The 19,786-nt window shown below is 34.2% G+C and overlaps 1 protein-coding gene across 2 annotated transcripts in view; it reads right to left on the reverse strand.

Annotated features, from left to right (window-relative positions):
• LOC130450781 (adipokinetic hormone/corazonin-related peptide receptor variant I-like) overlaps window positions 1–19,786 on the reverse strand; it is an 80,015-nt gene that overhangs the window by 7,477 nt on the left and 52,752 nt on the right. For both annotated transcript variants that reach the window (XM_056789407.1, XM_056789406.1), the window contains exons 6-7: window positions 17,885–18,011; window positions 2,175–2,313 (exon numbers count right to left, since the gene is read on the reverse strand). In XM_056789407.1, coding sequence (XP_056645385.1) covers window positions 2,175–2,313; window positions 17,885–18,011 — 266 coding nt within the window. The remainder of the gene's footprint in view (window positions 1–2,174; window positions 2,314–17,884; window positions 18,012–19,786) is intronic.

The following is a 19,786-nucleotide window of genomic DNA, read 5'->3' on the forward strand; positions in this document are numbered from 1 at the left end:
TTAGTGTAATAAAAATGTGTCATTACTGTCAATGTCAATTTTCAAGTTAAATAATTATTTGCTTAAATTTCCTAGACGCTTTCCTGATGTGTGTTCTAAATGTGAAATATGGAAATATACTCATCATTATATATAGAAAATAACCTAATAGATGGAATAAATGATATTTGCTTTTTATACCTTGTAAAAATTGATAAAAACAGTATGAGAACGCCTTTTTCCACGGATTCCCTCCCTTAACATGAAAATAATAATAAAACAGCAGAAAAACGTCTCTTTACACGGATTCCCCCCTTTAACACGAAAATAATAAAAAAATAGGATGAAAACGTCTTTTTTCACGTATTTTCCCCCTTAACATGAAAATATCAGTAAAACAGCACGAAAACGTCTTTTCATACATATTTCCTCCGTTAACACGAAAATGTCAGGAAAACAGCAGGAAAACGTCTTTTTACACGTATTTATCCCCTCAACATAAAAATAGGAAAACACCATGAAAACTTGTCCTACATATTTTCCCCCTTAGCACAACAAATCAGGAAAACGTCTTTTTACACGTATTTACCTCCTTCACACGAAAATGTCTTAAGCTCAGTCAGTCAGTCAGTTTTAAGTCAGCTGATCACATTTATCCACCAGTCCGCCAGGGTGGAAAGAATCAAAGGATCATAGCTCTTAAGAGATTTTGATTGAATATTTAAGAATATAAATTACGATTATATGAGCCTTATTATGAGAAAATCAAATGATAAATCAGCCAATTTTGGATTAAACATGGCGGTCACACTGTCAGGTACAACGCCATCTATCATGAAAAAACAAAATTATTTCCTCCCTCCAATCTATTAATCCATGAATTATTCGTAATTCCATTGATATTTATATGAAATTATTTCAAGCAAAAGCAAATTTCGAAATCTATTTATACTATACAGGATGATTCTTTTTACAGACAGAATTGAGATATGAAAATTTGACATATTGGATTTTAAACATGCCTAAAGTATCTCAAATATCACCAAATACAGAATATTATAAAAATCATATCAAGCGATCCTTGCATATATATACAGGGTCCCTAAATTCGATTGCCCATTTATGTACACAAACGCATCCTTTCCAAGATACAGGGTATTGAAGTTTTAAAAATAAAACGATAATTTGTGCTAGAATTTTTCGAGAAAAAACATCATTTTGTGACCTGCTCTTGTGATCTATTCATAAATTTGAAATTTATGGACAAAAAATCGTTTCATTTTTAAAACTTCAACTCCCTGTATCTTGGAAAGGATGCGTTCACGGTTCCCTATCCCAATGCCATAATTCGACCCTAGGAATTTCCTCTAGAGCGTTGGCAGTCGAATTTAAGGACAGGATATATCAAAATAAACGATTCCTACTATTCACCTTTGAAATAATCTCGAAAATGCATTCTTCCGTTCTTCAAAGGAGAAAACAACTACTTTCCTGGCTAATACCTCGACGAATATTGAATTACAACTTACATTATGTCAATTGACCTCTTTGTCGATATTAACATCGCAATTGCAATGAAAGTTTGTAACTACTGACTAGTTTCGACGTTATTACGTCTCATCGGAGTGGTTAAACAACCCTTGAGAGGGCTTGAGACCCGAACTGAAGACAAAGATTTCTTCCTGACAAGTGGTTCGAAGTTGAAAGTGAGGATGGCGCCAGTTAGCATTTGTTAACTACATGAACCAAACAGCGACACTCTTTGATGTTTTCTTTAGTTCGAGCCTTCTCAAGAGTTGTTAAACCACTTTGATGAGAAGTAATACCGTCGAAACTAGTCGGTAATTACAAATCCCTTCTTGACACTATGAGCCATTGGGGATGTTAATATTGATTGACATTATTAGGTATTAGCCAGGAAAATAGTTGTTTTCTCCTTTGAAGAACGGCAGAATATATTTTCGAAATTATTTCAGAGGTTAAAAATACCATTGGACTCTATATATGTATATATATGTATATATATATATATATATATATATATATATATATAAGATAGCACAGTTTTTGTACACAAATAAGTCCTAAACTACAGTTTCACGACGCTATCAGGAACAACTTTTGATTGATAAGCGAGTGTCGGTGCGACTAGTCATCGACAATCCGTTCACGTTTGTATACGTTCTAGATCTCACCTTGACTCTTCGTCGAGGTCTGATGTTAAACAAACCGTAGACCACTGGGTTCATGCAGGAATTGGTGCAGGCGAATAGGAAGAGTCCTTTTTTGATTCTTTCGTCCACTGCATCAGCGGATTCTTTATCATACCAATACCTATAACAATCGAAATTTTATTAATATTCTTCACTGAAACTTCGGCCATTTTAACGTGAGGTTATTTAAAAACCAAGATATGTGGACAGTTGTCTAGGAACTAAGTGTTTTAACCTGACACCTTAAACGAATAGAAAGGATTTTTGGTATATGCAGCTTCCGCACGCGAATGGCATCATCAGATCCAAGTATCAACCACTCAGAATAATAGAGATTTGTTCCAATCTGCTAATCTGGACCGTTTTTGGAACAAGCATCGACAAGACCGTACCGGAAACCGTTCACAAACGAACGAACCTTATACGACAGTGACGCTCGACTAAAGGAGTGCACAAAATGAACGGGAGATGAAGCTGGTTCGCTAATAAACATAACCTCAAAATTGCATGTATATAAGGAAATTTGTACGGTGATACGATTTTGAATTGGAACATAGATTAATGAATCTATTGAGCAGACTTAACGAAACATTCAACAAGAAAACCGGATTGTCGATTAGATCAAGAAGTTAATCGCCAGCTCTGATGGTGTGCAGAAATTTGCAGAGAGGAATTGGGGTTGTAGCTCAAAGATCCTATGGTAGTTGTACATGGCAATTGTGAGATTAATCATCACATATGGGGCAGTGGTTTGGGGTACTACAACTATCTTGAATACCACGAGGAAGTAATCTCTGAAAGGTACATAGATTGGCTCTCATTTGTGCAGTTGGGGTCATGGAATCTTGTCCAACGGCTGCACTAGAAGTGATTCTAAATCTAGTACTTGAAAGCGTGGTAGAAAAAACATCACTTAGAATGTTCAGAGATGGAATCACCGAAGAAAAACCGTTCTTAAACAATGACCAAAAAGTGAAGGAAAAAAATAATTCGAACTGTCAAAGGTGTTTCCAGAATCGGGGAGCGGATTCACAAATATCAAAAACGAATCGAAAAAACATGTAGATACCTTTTTTGTGATAATTTTCGAAATTTTCAATTCTTTCCACGTTATTGACGGAATATTAATTCTTACAGTTTTTCCGATGGTTTTTCCAATTTTCCACGGCCGCTCGCTTCCTTAAAGTACTCTGTGCCAATAAACATCAGATTTTTAGAAATACGTCAGAAATTTTTAGCATTTTTAGGAGAATCGTTACGGTCTTTTGAAAAATGTCTGATTTTTTTTAGGAATGTACAAAATTTTTACTATGGGTTTTCATGTCAAGTTTTAGTAAAATTTTGGTTACAGCGCCTGGACTAAAACACGCAGCTAAGATCGTACCTTCGCTCAAATAGTGTCATAAATCAAAAAATTAAAAGAAATCTCTATTGTTATACGTTGGTGGTAGAAAATTTGAAAATTCTAAGTAAAATAATGTTACTTTGTCAGTTTTTGATATATCATCAGAAAACTGAAAAACGAAGTTAAAATGAATATCAAATGCTCATTATTCGATAGTTTGTTTTTTGACTTATGACACTGTTTCGCGGAGTGATCAAAACTTTCAACGAAATTTCCAATAATCTCAACGAAATATTACCAAAAAACTTCGACGGAAAAACACCAAAAACTTTAGGAAAAAACGTTGCCAAAATGTCAAATAGAAATTAAAAAAAGAACATCATTGAATTCGTAGCAAATAAACATCAAAAAAGTTGGAATTTTTGGAATCGTTAATTATTTTCATACTGAACACACTGTATAAACTACCACTACACCAACACTTACAATTACACTATCTGACACGCGTTTCGATAACCAAGTTATCGTCTTCAGAGCCAGTTTACGTTCAGTTTCTGAAGATGATAACTTGATTATCGAAACGCGCGTCAGACAGTGTAATTGGTGTAGTGGTGGTCCCAACAGTGTGTTAAGTATCAAAATTCTGAACGAAAAAAATTTGATTGGACGAATATTTTACCAAAAATCTTGAAAAGCTTCCAAGGAAAAGGTAGCAAGGAAACCAAAGATAAAAACCACTTATTGACTTATTAGAAAAAGTTTGAAGATTTTCAATGAAAAATCCCAAGAATTCCAACGAAAATACTAACAACTGTGAAAAACCACTAGAAACTTTAACGGAAAACTTGTAAGAAATTCAACGGAAAAAATCACCATGAGAGCCAATAAAAATTTTCTGAAACCATAATAACGAAAGATCAACACAAAAATTCAATAATTGGAAAATATTAGAAATGAACAAATTCCAAATTTATCAAATTCTGCTAATATTTTGTCATGAAATTAAATGGAGTTTCCTGTGGAAGTTTTTCCTCTTGATATAACTTACACTTTTCCTACTAAGAATCGAAAAGACAAACATGGATAAAAACTAATTATTGTGGCCAAAACCACATTACATATAAGGAAAAAATAACACGTGACATTTAATTAAACTGAGATATATTGGATATTATTCCAATAAACAGGGTGAATCAAAAAAAGACCATCACGTTTCTAAGATACATGGAAAACTGAAATATACTTAGAGTTTGCACAGGAAAAAATTGTTGTATTCAAGATAATATTGTTTTTGTTTCAAGGTAATGTGTTTTATAAACCTGTAAAAGGCGTTTGACCGAATACAACTGATATACCTTCTATACAACAGGCAAATCCCATATAACATCATAAAAACCATCGAAAACATTTATCAGATAAACAAAATACCGGCCAAAATCAATAGCGAAGAAATTCCTGTAAAAAATGGTATTCGACAAGGATATACTCTTAGCCCCGTATTCTTCAACATAGTTATGCATGAAGACGTCAAGATTCTATGCTATGTCGATGTTGCATAAATTCTGATTGCAAAAAACGAAGATGATCTACAGAGATTACTATTCAAATTCAACCCAATGGCAAAAAGTTTGAAAATGAAAATATCTGCACCAAAAACAAAATGCATGACCACCTCGGAAACACCTAGAAGATGCAAATTGGTTAATGATGAAATAATACCAGAGATGAAATTTGAATATCTAGGCATAGAAATATCCACCAAGCGGCAAAAGAAGCACGAACCTCAGCTTGCAATCTTCCGACACAAATCTATCGGAATCGAGACCAGACACACCCAAAGAGAATATTAGAAACCACCGAAATGAAAATAGTGCGCAGGATCGCTGAAAAAATACTTTGTGACAGGAAGAGAAGCGAGGACATTAGAAGATGGTCAAAATAGTTAGATACAAGGGGCCCCCTAGGCCCCTGGAATATTCTGCAACAGATGGAGCGACAACCTCTCTAATAATGAAATAGCAGAGGATACGAGGGAAAATAAGCATTTTGCTTACATTGAAGGAAAAAGAACCCATAGAAGAAAGTTCCAAGGGCCCAAGCCAAGAAGATAATATTGAACACGGATGGTGTTTCGAACGTTTTTTACGGCGAAGAACTCCAAATATTTTCCTAACTATCCTAAAGACGGGACCTTTTTTTGAAACACAAAACAAATATGTCAAATACAAATTTTTAATAGTTCATTTTGAAATACCCCGGTAGGTTAACGATAGATTATAGATTCTATAGAATTCGAATACGCAGAAATTCGGTTTAAACAATACACTATGTAAATTGTGAGGATCTACACTACATCTTATTATTAACATTCATTTAAATATTTCCCGTTTGTATTGCCTGACCCATATTCCTTAACAAAAACACGATTTCTGAAACAATCAAAGCATCACGGTCGTTTATGTTGAGCGAAACAAGCAGACAGACGATTTGTCTTCTAGTTTTTCAATTCGAGCCCGAACCGCCATTGGAATTTTAAACCGAGCAGTTGTCAGAACTTCCCCTAATAGTGCAGTCATTAATGCGTTATTTTTGCATGAAATTTCGGAATCAGTCTCGTCTTACCCTCAACTTCAAAAATGAAAATGATCTGAACTCCGCACCCACCCTGGGGGTGGTTGCCACCCCTTACGAGGTGTAATCTTTTTTTTTTTCAAAATGACCTCGGATATCGATAGGAGGCCCAATTTTTAGAAAAAAATGTTCTATGAAGCTTTTCAAAAAACCCAATACTTTTCAAGTTATTATCGATTAAAAACTCGTAATTTTTTCATGTTTCTCATCGATTTTTTGCAAATATCCCCAAAAATATGCATTTTATTGAAAACTTTATTATAAACATTATAGCAGATAACAAATTGAACAAGTGCAATATTAAGCAAGATATTGAAGATCAAATTCGTTTTTTATTTTGTCTGAAATTTAATCAATGTATTCAACGCCATCTAGCGGCGAGGAGATCCATTTTATGCATTCTAATGAAATAGGGTTTTGTAGTGCTTGAGACAAGCTTCAAAATAAGCACTATTAAAAATCTTTTGCACGTAAAATGAGTGAGCTGTAATGCTTTTAAATCTTTTAAATCAAAGTGCCATTTCCACCAAAATTAAAATCAATCGTATTCCGTCTAGAATTAACTTTAATATAAAGAGTTTGATGGATTCTAGCAGTTAGGATACTTCAGGACACATATTTTTCAAAAAAATCACGATTTTAAGAAAAAAAATTTTGGAATTCTTAAAAAAACAACTTTTTTTCAATAATATCTCAAAAATGGTGAAAGATACGTATAAAAGTATAATGATGAAAAATTCAGGTCCTTTTTTCCGTCAAAAAATTTGGTTCTTGTTTTTTCTATCACTCAAAAATTTACGGAGATTTGATTGTTTAAAAAGTGCGCTGCAGCGCAATGACAGCCTCTCTCTCTCTCGAACCCTTTGACCCTTCACCGTTTTAAAATGGAAGATTTTTCTCTATATATTGTAATGAAAAAAAGTGTAGTTCTTTTAATTACCTTTAAAATAGTTTTTTATAAGTTGTGATAGCATAAAAATTGAAGAAGTTATGGTCCACAAACTAATCGTATTTTTTTCTAAAAGAAATTTTTTATCAAGTGGTTGTTAGATAGATAGATAACATAAAATATTATTTTCTCTACAATTAAATCCTTTTATGTCACACCAAAGTGATTTTTTCAATTCAGGGGTTGTTTTCAAGGGTTGTCAGGTTGTGTTAAAAAACACTTTACAATTTTACCCCCCCTTAATATTAAACACTAGCGATAAAATGACTCAATGTAAATTTTTCTATTAACAGGTTGTTTATAAACCTTAAAAATAATAAGAGGAGCTTAGATCATTTCCATTTTTCAAGTTAAGGGTAAGATGAGACTAATTCCAAATTTTCATGCAAATCGCTTCACAGTAAAAAAAGTCCAAGTCTAACTCATCTAGCATACTTAAAATTTTACAAATCACCCTGTAAATTAATAAAGAGGATGAGTTAATACTTTTTACCAGCCACGTGATATCCTCCCTAAGAGATGGCTCATGGCTCACTTTCCCACTCTCTATACGATCGTTGCTTGGGAGAAAAAAATCTGTAAATCTCCTAATATTTCTGGTTATGACTAAAATCAGTTCAAACTTTGTTATTTACAGTATTCTGTTTATAAAGGTGACACCCCTTGTATTATTACATATCTTGATGTATCTATCAGCATTCCACTACCTGATTTATCAATCTTTATACGATACATTTGGTGGTGATCCTCCTTTTCCTCGATTTTCTTCTTAAGTAACTAGCAACGGCATATCAAGGAAACTTTTTCAGGTTTTTGCAGGTTTTCCGCAGTTTTTCTATAAAACATGAATTCGTTCAAAAGCTAACTGAACGACCATAGAAAATAATGCATCGTGGTGGTCGACCAAATTAGATGACGACTCCAGAAATGTTCAAGAAAACCCACAAATAAACCTGAATTTATGCGCCATTTCATATTTATGGATGAAACGTGGATCCAGCACTTACACAACCGAAACAAAACAATCAAAACAACGAATTGAAAAGGGAGAATGGCTTCCAAAGAAGACAAAGACCGTTTTATCTTCAGACAAGGTCATGGTGTCGGTTTTTTTGGGATGGGCGTGGGATAATTTTCATCAACTATCTTGGAAAAGGAGAAATTATCAACGTCGAGTATTATGCAATGTTTGAGCCAGGAAATCAAGCAAATCGGCCGCATTTGGCTAAGAAGAGTGTTGTTTTATCAAGACAATGCACCAGCTCATCCATCCGTTATTGCAATGACCAAAATTAATGAATTAAAGTTTGAATTGCCACCTCATGCCATTCACCAGATTTTGCCCCCAAACTTTCCAAATTTTTTTTTGTTGGGTCGGTTACCAAATCCCAGTTGGAATCTTCGGAACCGTTGAAACAAGTTATCGTCTTCAGAAACTGAAGACTATAGTCCCCCAAGACGATAACTTGGTTATTGAAACTCGCGTCAGAGAGTTTGTTCAGTTTGAAGTCCTTTTATCTAACAAAAATTAATCCAAAGAGTTTTTTCTTTCTCAAGAAAGGTTTTCGTCTAATATATGTGAAGTTCAGCGGTTGTCTGTTGACGTTTTGCCAATACGAGAGGTTACCAACTTCAGAAGTTGCGAACTTCTAGTTACTGAGGATCTCGTGTTGGCAAAACGTCAACCGACGACCGCCGAACACACCAAAAACCGTACATTTCGCATTTTTCCGAAATTATTACTTAGTTTTCATAGTAGAATTGGTAATATATATATATATATATATATATATATATATATATATATATATATATATATATATTATATAGGTGTATATATAGGTGCTTCACGCATGTCTTTTAGACCCATAACATGGAAGTGATTCCCTTCCACTCTATCCTATCTTTTTTCTTTCAATTTCCTAAATTCCTCTCTCTTTTGGGTCTTCCAACTACTCTGTGTACCATCTTTTCCTTGGTCTTCCTATTTTTTCTTCTTTTTAGTTTTATGTCCATCATCAAGTATTTTTCTTTTCCTTCTCTTCCTCTGCTTTGTTGAGAACCCACGTTTCGCCTCCGCAGCTCACTGTTCCTTCAGCGCTCCCAACTGTTTACTTTCCCTCGTTATCTTCGCTTCCAGATTTTCTCCCTCATCACCGTCGTCCTTAATAATCACCCCAAGATATCCATAACTTTGAACTTATTCTAAACTCATTGCTTTCTCTCACTGCTCTTTTCCTTTGTGGTGTTGTCATTATCATTAACTTCGATTTATCTTCGTTGACTCGTAGATTCACGGTCATTTCTATGAAGATTCTGCAGGTTTTCTTAAGCTCGCTTTCCAATGTTGAAAGGATTACTACATCCTCTGCTTATACCTGTAGGTGCGTTATCCTTGGAGTTAGTGTCCCTGTTTTGTGCAAACCGATTCCACGTACTATCCATTCTAGTACTACATTGAACAGCGTAATGGATAAGGGATGTTTTAGCTCAGTGTTGATCTGGAAACATTTTAATATTCTTTGATTCGCCTTTATCTTCGTTTTTGTCTGTTCGAGTGTCATTTTCTGGAATACTAAGATCGTTCATAATGCTGTACAAATAGTTTTTGTTCATCGCTTCTTGGAAATCTATGAAAACTGAATAAATTGGTAGATCGTATTCATCCTCCATGATCTTTCAGATCTTTCAGTTAGTCAAAATTTTGTAGTTTCTGCATTTCCATCATATTTGATTAGTTCCGGCTCTATTTCGTCCTCATTCCTCCTTGTTTAGCCCCTGAATTATTTCTAGTATTTCCTCCCTCAGTGGTGGAAACATATTTTTGATATTATTCCAATCTCGGAGTTGTAAAATCCTTCCATTGTCCACCTTCGTTTTCTGCGTTTATTGTTTCTTGGAAATCCTCTTTCCATTTTGGGATGTGTTTTGCTCAGAATTGGTAATAAGATTTTTTTTATATTTCGTACATGTTGCTGAAAACGTTTGGAATGAATGTTATACATGTTTCAATTCAAAAATCACATTTTTTTGAAAGAAAAATGTAGATCTAGGTTATCGTTTGGAAAATTATTATTCATGTCAGCCTCACTGGCATATGTTGCTTCGACGGGAATCCGGATCCAAAGCAATAAAAAAGTGATACTGAAAAAATTTAATCGGTAAAAAAATGAGAACAGTTGCCCGGGAAAAAATACTTTTCGAAATATGTTCAGTATTTACAAGAAAATTGTTGTTCTTGTGACTGGGAAAACGTATTTTAATTAAATAAACAAACGCGACTTTCCATATTTTTGTTTCAAAAAATTAAAACGTAGAAAATGAAATTCTATTGAAGTTTTTGGAAACAACAATATACGAGACGGGGCCAATAAGTAACTTTTTCGTAAAAAAAGCTCAAATTGCTGGATAAATATTTTTTTCAACGTAGTTTCGTTTGAGATATATACGCATTATCCTAGATTTCCATCCTTCATCATATGTGATGAAATTATTTCATTATTAGGGCCAAATTTCTTTCGAATCAGCCACTTCTTCAGGTTTGGAAATAAGAAATACACCTCGTGAACAAAAAAAACGACTCAAGGAACACAACCGCAATCATAAGTCACTGAAAACAAGGAATTATATTTTTCTCAGTGAAATCTTGAAGCTAATAACATTAGCTTCAAAATGATATAAGATATAGCTCTCACAGTCCAGCAGTATTTATGTTAGCACCCTTTCTATGCTTGTCTTCAATACAGTTGAGTCTCTTGCGGCAATGCCATGTACAGTACAATAAAATGATTCTCCATAGTGCTCTAAGCAGCTCCTTCCATCACACCTGACTGTACAGGCGCAGCAGAGGATGTGAATTAGTGGTTGCTCCAAGATAACAATATGAAGTGACAGATGAAGAAATACTGAATACGGTAAACGCAAGAGTAGAAGAAAACGATGTGGTACTAGAAGAAAGTACACAGAAAAGACACAAAGCTCTAAAATAGGCGTTAAAGTATGCAGAGCAGCTGGAGGAAACATCTACGGAGCTTCCACTTCAGAGGAGACTGCGGCCAGAAAAGGACAAACAGCGAGCAAACAAAAGAAAATAATGACCTATAGTCTCTAAATTAAATTTTCTTTTAAATTCTTTAGTTTATCCAATTCCGCTTTTTTCACTTATTCAACCTTGGTGCGGCCGTTTTAGGTCGGATAATTGAGATTGTAGCACTAATTAGAGGTAACTAATCCTTATGAAGGTTATTTACCTGAACCGCCATTAACAGCTAACCAACAAACAAGAATTCTGAAAATGGACACAAATGACGAAGCGATCGTACCATTTCGACAAGAGCAGAGTCATTCAGCCACTGCGTTGAACATGAGTTAGTCTACTATTTCCAGAGTTTACTGTAGTTACCAAGAGACTGGTAACTTCAAAATAAGACGTGGTTCCGAGAGAGCAAGGTGCACATCTGAGAAATATGACAGATGACGTTGCAGAGTACTCAGGTCCTCATTGGTGTTCAAATCCAAGAGCTCAGAAACGCGAGGAAGGACTGAACAGTTAAAAGAAGACTTAAGGCAGCTAACCTTGAGCCAAAAAGGCTAACTAGTTGCTCCAAATTAACTCCAGCACTTGATTTGTAAACAAGCAACAACCAAGTTGGTTTATATTGAAACTGGCGATGGAGCGAGGGGATTAACGGCGAACCGATTTATAGAAGAAATTGTAGGGAATACAGGACAATGCCCGTCCATATACTGTAGATTTCATATGGCAATATTTACAGAGATGTTAAAATTAACGTCCAATCAAATCACGAAACCGGACCTCAAAATGATGCTCAATGAATTGAATTGTATTCTCTATAAAATTAGAGCCTAAACTCAACAAGTGACGACATGTTTAAATTGAGGCGTAGGAATTTTGACGAATAAAAACCGATACTACTTATAAGATACTCTCTGTATATAAAAAATTACCTCAGATTTCTATATTATACTAATTTTTTGTTTGAAATAAGACACCTCCAGTTTATCGGTAAATATCACTTTGGATCGTGAAGAAGCAGCTAAAACTTTCCTCGGAAAAAAAGTTATGGAATGAATATTCCAGACACGTCCTTCGCCATCATTGTATCCTGAGATATTTTTTGTGAGCCGCCATATTTCTTCGTATTAACGGATTAATTTATAGTGGAAAAAAAGAATGGAAAAGCGAGAAAAGGTTCATTGGTTCGAATATTTTTACAAAATAAAAATTGAAAATAGCGCCTTTCGAGGATCTATTCTTGATTTATTGTTTGAACTTTATCAGAATCCTGGAAATGAACGAGTGGACTCGTTCAAAGAATATTTAATAATTCGATCGCCTTGGTTTCTATCAAAATATTTAATCAGGTCAAGTTGTTGGTCTGAGTTGTATCATTGGGGAAGAGAATCATTAGTAGATGACGTCCGTGCGGAAGGTCTATATTAGAAAACATCACATTAGTGGAAGAAATGATCTAAGAACAAAGGAAGTGGCAGCACACCTCTGCATATCCATGAAAAGTGTTCTAAAGATCCTACATGAGCATTCTCAGCGCAAAAGCAAGGTCAAGTGTGAAGTTGTGAACTGTATTTGGAGCGAGGACCCAGAAAATGTGATGATGCAGCATTCAAAAAAGATCGTTCTAAAAAAAGCAACCAAAAAAATGGTGGCTACATTTTGTATTCTTTCAATTGACTTACTAAGGCAGTTCCATCAAAATCGAAAACCCGAGGCATGAGATTGATTCAATATTTTGTTTTTCACATGAATGTGACTACGTAGAGATTGAACACCCACCATATATCTCTGATCTGGTACCGTGTGACTATTTGTTAGCAAATTTGAAGGACCAGTTTAGGGGTGAAAGATTCAACAGCGACGATGAAATTAAACAGGCGATGATATTTTGACTAAAGAGAAGCTTTAATCAGACGTTTTGAAAAGTGTATGGAATTTAAGGGAAAATAATTTATTCATGACTTATTTTTCTATTGACTCATAGACCGCATTAGGTGATTCAACAGTTTTGCTTTATATAACCTATTTACGTTGACTTTAAATATACGAAGGCCGTTTTTTTTCAACCTCCGATCGCTCCATACAGATGCTAAGCGAGCAGAAGAAAGCACTGTGGCGACTGCGAAGCTCTCGCACTATACATTCCGCGTCATTTAGTCGCCAGTCGGCGTTGTGCTACAGCCACGTAAACATATCCTCCATATTGATGCTCCCACCAAGTGTGATTCGTATTCTACAGGCTGAAAACTGTAGAAATCTATCGGAGAATGTGTCGTGTGTATGGGGAAAACTTCATCAGTGATGGTATCGAAAGATCTGTCGTTTCAGAATACTTGGTTCAACAAGTTGACAGAATGGTTAAAGAAAACCGCAGATTCATTATTACTGCTTTGTCTACGGAATTTCCAGAAGATTCAAGGTCTGTTTTGTACTTTTGAACGGTAAGGCTATATTGGCGGCAGCTTTCTTTGAAGAAGGTACTGAAAAGCTTGTCCACAGATTTGACAAATGTCTCAATCTCTTCGTTATAGTGTATCAATATTTTGGTAATAAAATTATTATTTTAAATAAGCTTGTTTTTTATCTACAGCCTATCGGAGGTTGAAAAAAAAAATAGACCTCTACTATATCAGAATTATAATCAAATTCAAGTTGAAATAAAAAACTTGATGCAATCCATTATCATCTGGGATAATCTTAAAAGCACTTAAACCATTTTTCCTTTCAGCATTAAAATTAGAAAGTTTTTCATTGAAAAAATACGACTGTATTTATTTTGAATATCTGAACGATTAAAAATTTTTTATCGTTGTATAAAGTGATGAAATCAAAACTGTATCAAAATCTCTTATTTGAAAAGTTACATTTTGACTTTTTGCCATTCGCGAATGACGTTTGCCCTCTATTGACTTTATTCATAAACTTGACGTTGCTGCCGTTAATCTAAAAATTTTGTTGAGACGTCTATTGCGATGAAAAATAGATTTATGGAAAATCAGTGGTAAAACAAAGGATAATCACCAGAGCCCGTTGCAAATAAAGGCCAATTCAAGCGGCAAGTCTTTCCAGATGGACAAGCTTACGTCGAGCTATATAGTAGACAGCTAATGCGAAAGTATGTGGTTTCATCGAAGAAATATTTAGGTTTGTTTACCCGAAAACAGGTTTTTTTCACAACAGGACAATGATGAAACACATTCTGCAAAAGTTACACAAAATTAAATCGATAAACGTGGCAGTTTCGAGTTCCTACTGCATCCACCATTTAGTCAGCACTTACATCCGTCAGATTACTATTTATCCACTTCTATAGTGGAATTTTTGTGTGGGAAAAATTTGAATCCAAAGAATATGCTGGAAACATTGAATACAATACGTCGTATATTAAATTTTTCAGTTTGTGTGGAACAAAGTGAATATTGGACACTAACAAAATACACACCATATAATTGATTAATTGGGTATTATCTCAACAATCATTATTGGTAAAAAGTTTGAAGATTTGAACATGTCAAAAATGTAATTTCGAGATATTTAGCTCAAAAAGCAATTGATTATTGTCAACAGGGCACAATGTTTTTGAGAACTATACATTTTTTATTTGAAATTAAAATCCCATCCCGTTACAAAGTTAACACAAAAACAATTTTGTCGCAATCATATAAAATCAAAATCAATCGTTTATATTTTGTTTGTTAACAATTCCCGTAGGATTTTTTTTTTGGATTAACAAGCAACCTTCAGATTGATATTGATAAACAAGTACATCAATCAGATTGTTCTAACGATAAAAAGAACGTGGACAGCTTATTAGATGACTTAATAGATTGTCCTGCGAAGCAACGATTTCTATTACGACGTTAAGTAAAGAAAAAAACATATGAGGGTCAGTCGAATTGTAATTATAGGTAATCATATACTTTAAAACTTGATGCACGTCAATAATAACATATTAGGGTCCCAAACTTGCAGCAATACAACCAGATGGTTCTTCATACTCTAGAAGTTAAGTTTCCTTGTTGTAAACAATCAAATTAGATGTTCACATTGTTTTTTATAATCAAATTTTTAAATAGCGACAAAAAGATTGAATGCTAGTTAATAACTAAATAAGTGGGTTCAATCTACTACAAATATACAAAAATCTTTTTCTTTTACTCACTCTCCAAGTGATAAACTAGTCATGTTTTTTAGAGCTTTTAGACTTCATTCGATTTGTCTAAATGTGTTTTAAATACTCGTATTCTCAAATCTACGGATTTTTATAAGTAATTTGAAGGACAGCGCGTGCCTAGACAAGCGAGAGAGAAAGACACTATCGTCATCTCTTTGGAGCAAGCGGGAATATCCTATTATATTTGTCGAGAACGATAGAATCTTCCACGCGCTTTGAGTCTTGACTAGAACCTTCCTTAACCATATAAAACGAGTTCGTCGACGCGACGTGAGTCAGTTGAGTCGAGTAATCGAAGCGATACGGTTGGAGAAGGATTTTAATTGTACTTCGAAATAGTGACTGTGAAGGTATTGTGCATTTGTTTGTGTCCTGCGCGTGCACTTACAATCAATTCTTAAAATAACTACAACGAATATGATACCTGACATCAATGATCTTGTCAAAAACAAGAAAAGTTAGGTATCTGGATCCTCGAGCTCAACATAATTACCCACACCATCTTTTATAACTTTGATATAGCTAGCTAGCTTAATTAATTCGTGCGGTTTGATAAGAGATGGCGTAACTTGTATAATATTACATCGTTCCAATATTCCGAACCTGCCTTGGAAAGCTACTGTTATTGTACGTCTTTTCTATATGTCATTCATTTGAAGCGTTAACAACAATAATTTTTTTTCACTCAAATATGTCAAACTTGTTCCTGAAAAAGTGTTTTTGCTGGGAGTTCTTCTCTTTAATATAAAGAAAAATGCTTACGAAAGTCATCGTAATTGGAAGTTTATGGTGAACATGCTCTAGATGAGCGAAAGTACCAAAAGTGGTTTGCACGATTCAAAAGTGGTGATTTTGGATTGAAAGACGATGAACGTCCTGGGCAGCCAAAAAAGTTTGAAGATGAAGAACTGGAAGCATTACTCGATGAAGATTGTTGCTAAACACAAGAAGAGCTGGTAGAATCTTTGGGTCTTACTCAAGCAGCCATTTCAAAACGTTTAAAAGCAGCTGAATATATTCAAAAGCAAGGAAATTGGGTTCCACATGAACTCAAGCCGAGAGACGTCGAAACACCACAGAAGGAAGTAATTATTGGAGAAACAATACAGAGCAAGACCAGAATCTATAAAACGTGTGTGAGACCTATTTTCAGATATGCTTCAGAAACCAGAGCCGATACATCAACAACAAAAAGAATAATGAGAACCGCAGAGATGAAAATACTGCAAACCATCAAGGGAGTCATCCTCAGGGACCGAATAAGGAGTTATGACATAAGAGAAGAATTGGGCGTACAGAATGTGGTACGAGAGCTGGAGTTCAGCTTCTCAGGAAGATCCAGGAAGAGGGCAAAACGTACAGGATTGAACAGGACTTGGTCCTATTGAAAGAGGAAGTGACTTAAGATTCGTTGAAGTACTTTTAATAACATTTGTCCTAAAAAAACTGGCGTTTGATACGAGGAAATGGATGCAGAGCATTGTGAAAAATGGTTTTCAGATATTCTCTTGAAAATAGAAGTAGGATTATTATGGAGAACGCTCAGTACCACAACACCGTCCTACAATTTAATGGAGAGAAACCTTGGTAACATTAATAATAATATTAATAATAACATTTTTTTGTATTAGCAATACTACTGACAAAGTACACATGCTCTAAAGGTTAGCTACGATCAACTGTTTAGCCTGAAATCTTCTGTTCCGAATGCTATGCCTACCGTGTCTGTAAACAAAGCAGTATAGCCGTTAGCTTCGTTTTTATAGAATGTTTTTTCTTTCGGATCACCTGTCCACGTCAAAATATGAAGAAAACATCAAAACAGTTCTTAATCTTTATCGACCTGACGGTTTCTGCACCAGTTTCGTTATTTGATAGCCACAACTTGTATTATTTTTCCATGTGAATGACTCGCTGATTTCCATTTCACTTGATATTATGGTTTTTTTTTGACAAATATCGTATCTAAAACCATGTTCTTTCTTATAATAATAGTAATATTTCAATTGTCATTTCTCTTCTATTAACTAAATGGAGTCAAACCGTACTCTTTTTCATATAAATTTTTCACTCTATTGAAACAAAATCCATTAGTAAAACTTACGATATCGAATCTCTTGGAGAGTATTTCCATTATACGCTAATTTGAATAATGGAGAATACGGAACATTGATTTTATTAAACAAGTACAGTTGTCAGGGATTATACCTGCACATAATTATTTAAAGATGAGTCAACTGCGGATAAAATTTTCGGCCTTCTTGATCCTTTCAGTACAAAATATAAGGTGACTCATTCTGCTAAAGTTACCACGGATATTAGAATTTGTCCAACAATAGGTGATTCATTCGATTCAAATAACAAACATGTGAGGTTGTACTATTCACTGCACCATTTCTATTACAAATAGACTATCTTTTTTATAAAATGGCGTCGTTGGCGAGCACTGGTATTTTCTCTTCACTGATAGTTTGATATTAAAATTTGTGAGTTAATTTTGCATCACCCTGTAATTCTATGTCGGTTGTTAGGTATAGAAAAATGAAAGTTTACTTACCAAATACTCATAACTTGGTAAGGAGTCCAACAAATGAAAAAGACAAAGACTATAATAATAGTCATCTTCAGTGTACGAATTTTTGCTTTTCCCAAAAATGGCAGACTTGATCTAGTGACGCTGTCAGCTGAAAAGGAAAATCTTACCATAGTAAAATGGATATAAGAATAGTTTATGGAAATACAAGTAACATAAGGCTTTACGTTCCAGCAACGAGTTCCACGAGCGCGTAACGTTAAAATATACATTAGGAAAATTACTTCGTAACCTAGATGGTGGATTGGTAGTACTGATTCAAGTTTGACATTTGACTTCGGAAATATTATTTGGATTTGAGTTATCGTCTTCAGAAAGGAAATTCAGTATCTGAAAACGATAATTTGGTTATCGAAACGCGTGTCAAACAATGTAATTGTGACTGTTGGTGTAGGGGTAGTGTAAACAGTGTAAACAATTTTAGAAACGCAATTTAAACAGTGGAATCGTGGTATAAACAGTGTGTTCAGTTATCGAATCGCACCTTAGACAGTGTAATCGTGAGTTTTAGTGTAACCAGTGTGTTCAATTATCGAAACGCACCTCAGACAGTGTAGTCGTGGTATAAACCGTGTATTCAGTTATTGAAAAGCAAGTTAAACAATGTAGTCGTGGTATAAACAGTGTGTTCAGTTATCTAAACGCGTTTCAGACAGTGTGATTGTGAGTGTTAGTGTATTGGTGGTGTAAACAGTGTATTCAGTATTATTATTATTGGATTTAAAATTGATTTTTTCCATCCGGTTTTGTGTTTGAAATTGGTTTTTGTTGTTTGTAAATAAATTGTTCGTTTAGCGCCTGGCACTTCTTATCGATTATTTTAATATTATGTATATGAAAAACCATCAAACATGATGGATTATGCAAGTTCTATTACAGATTGAAATGTGCGTAAGGATTTGACACCATAAAGATCAAAAGAACTATACGAGGGATTGTCGGTTGATAAAAATGTTAATTGAAAGCATTCAGAACATACTTTTTGCTCGAAAGAGGATATTTTTACATAAAATTACTAATTAAATCTTCATTGAATATTTTTTTTATTTTATAAATAATGAAAAACAACCTACAATTCTTTATGAAAAATATCAAATTATCATTTTGTTATAAAAATGAGTATCAGGGTGAATAATATAAAAATTAAATAAAAAAATCATTTGAAACGAAGTATTGAACGCCATCTGTTATATATAAAGCGAATTTTGAACTAACGTTTGATTATAACTTTAAGTATCGATATCTCGAAAACGAAGCGAGATATCAAAAAATTTCATTCTTTATTTTCGATTTATTTTGACCTAATTAAGCCAAATAGCCACGAAAATCGTACTCTTCCCGAGCATCTTATCACCTTTACATTTTTAACAACCTTCTTCATATTTGTTTATTGTTTGGAACGTATATGAATAATTTGTTTGGCGTTTTCATCGTAATACTTTCACATTGGGACACTATCCAGAATTTATAATACGAGGAATTCATTATTTATTAAAAAAAACAATTGACTGTTACGGCTGTTTCGCGAGGTGTGACGTCATTAAAGACGCCATGATAGTCTTGGTATTTTTCGCGGTCAATTTCAAATTTATTTTTAAGAACTCAAAATACTAATGTAAAATACCTATTTTTCTTAAGATAATATATATATTCTTGGGGTGAAATAGATGTTGAGCTATAGTTTTATATCACAAATCAAATATCTAAAAGACACTCAACTGTATAGTGTCGCTAATAACCTTTGAAGTTGATGCGATAATAAATAAAGAAGAGAAAAAAATCCTTGAATAACTTTCAAATACAATGTCAGTGATAGAAAAAATCAATAAACACCGCGGCTTATCCAAACCGATGAATAAAATATGA

The sequence above is a fragment of the Diorhabda sublineata genome, chromosome X (genome assembly GCF_026230105.1).
Source record: "Diorhabda sublineata isolate icDioSubl1.1 chromosome X, icDioSubl1.1, whole genome shotgun sequence".
Taxonomy (NCBI): Eukaryota; Metazoa; Arthropoda; class Insecta; order Coleoptera; family Chrysomelidae; genus Diorhabda; species Diorhabda sublineata.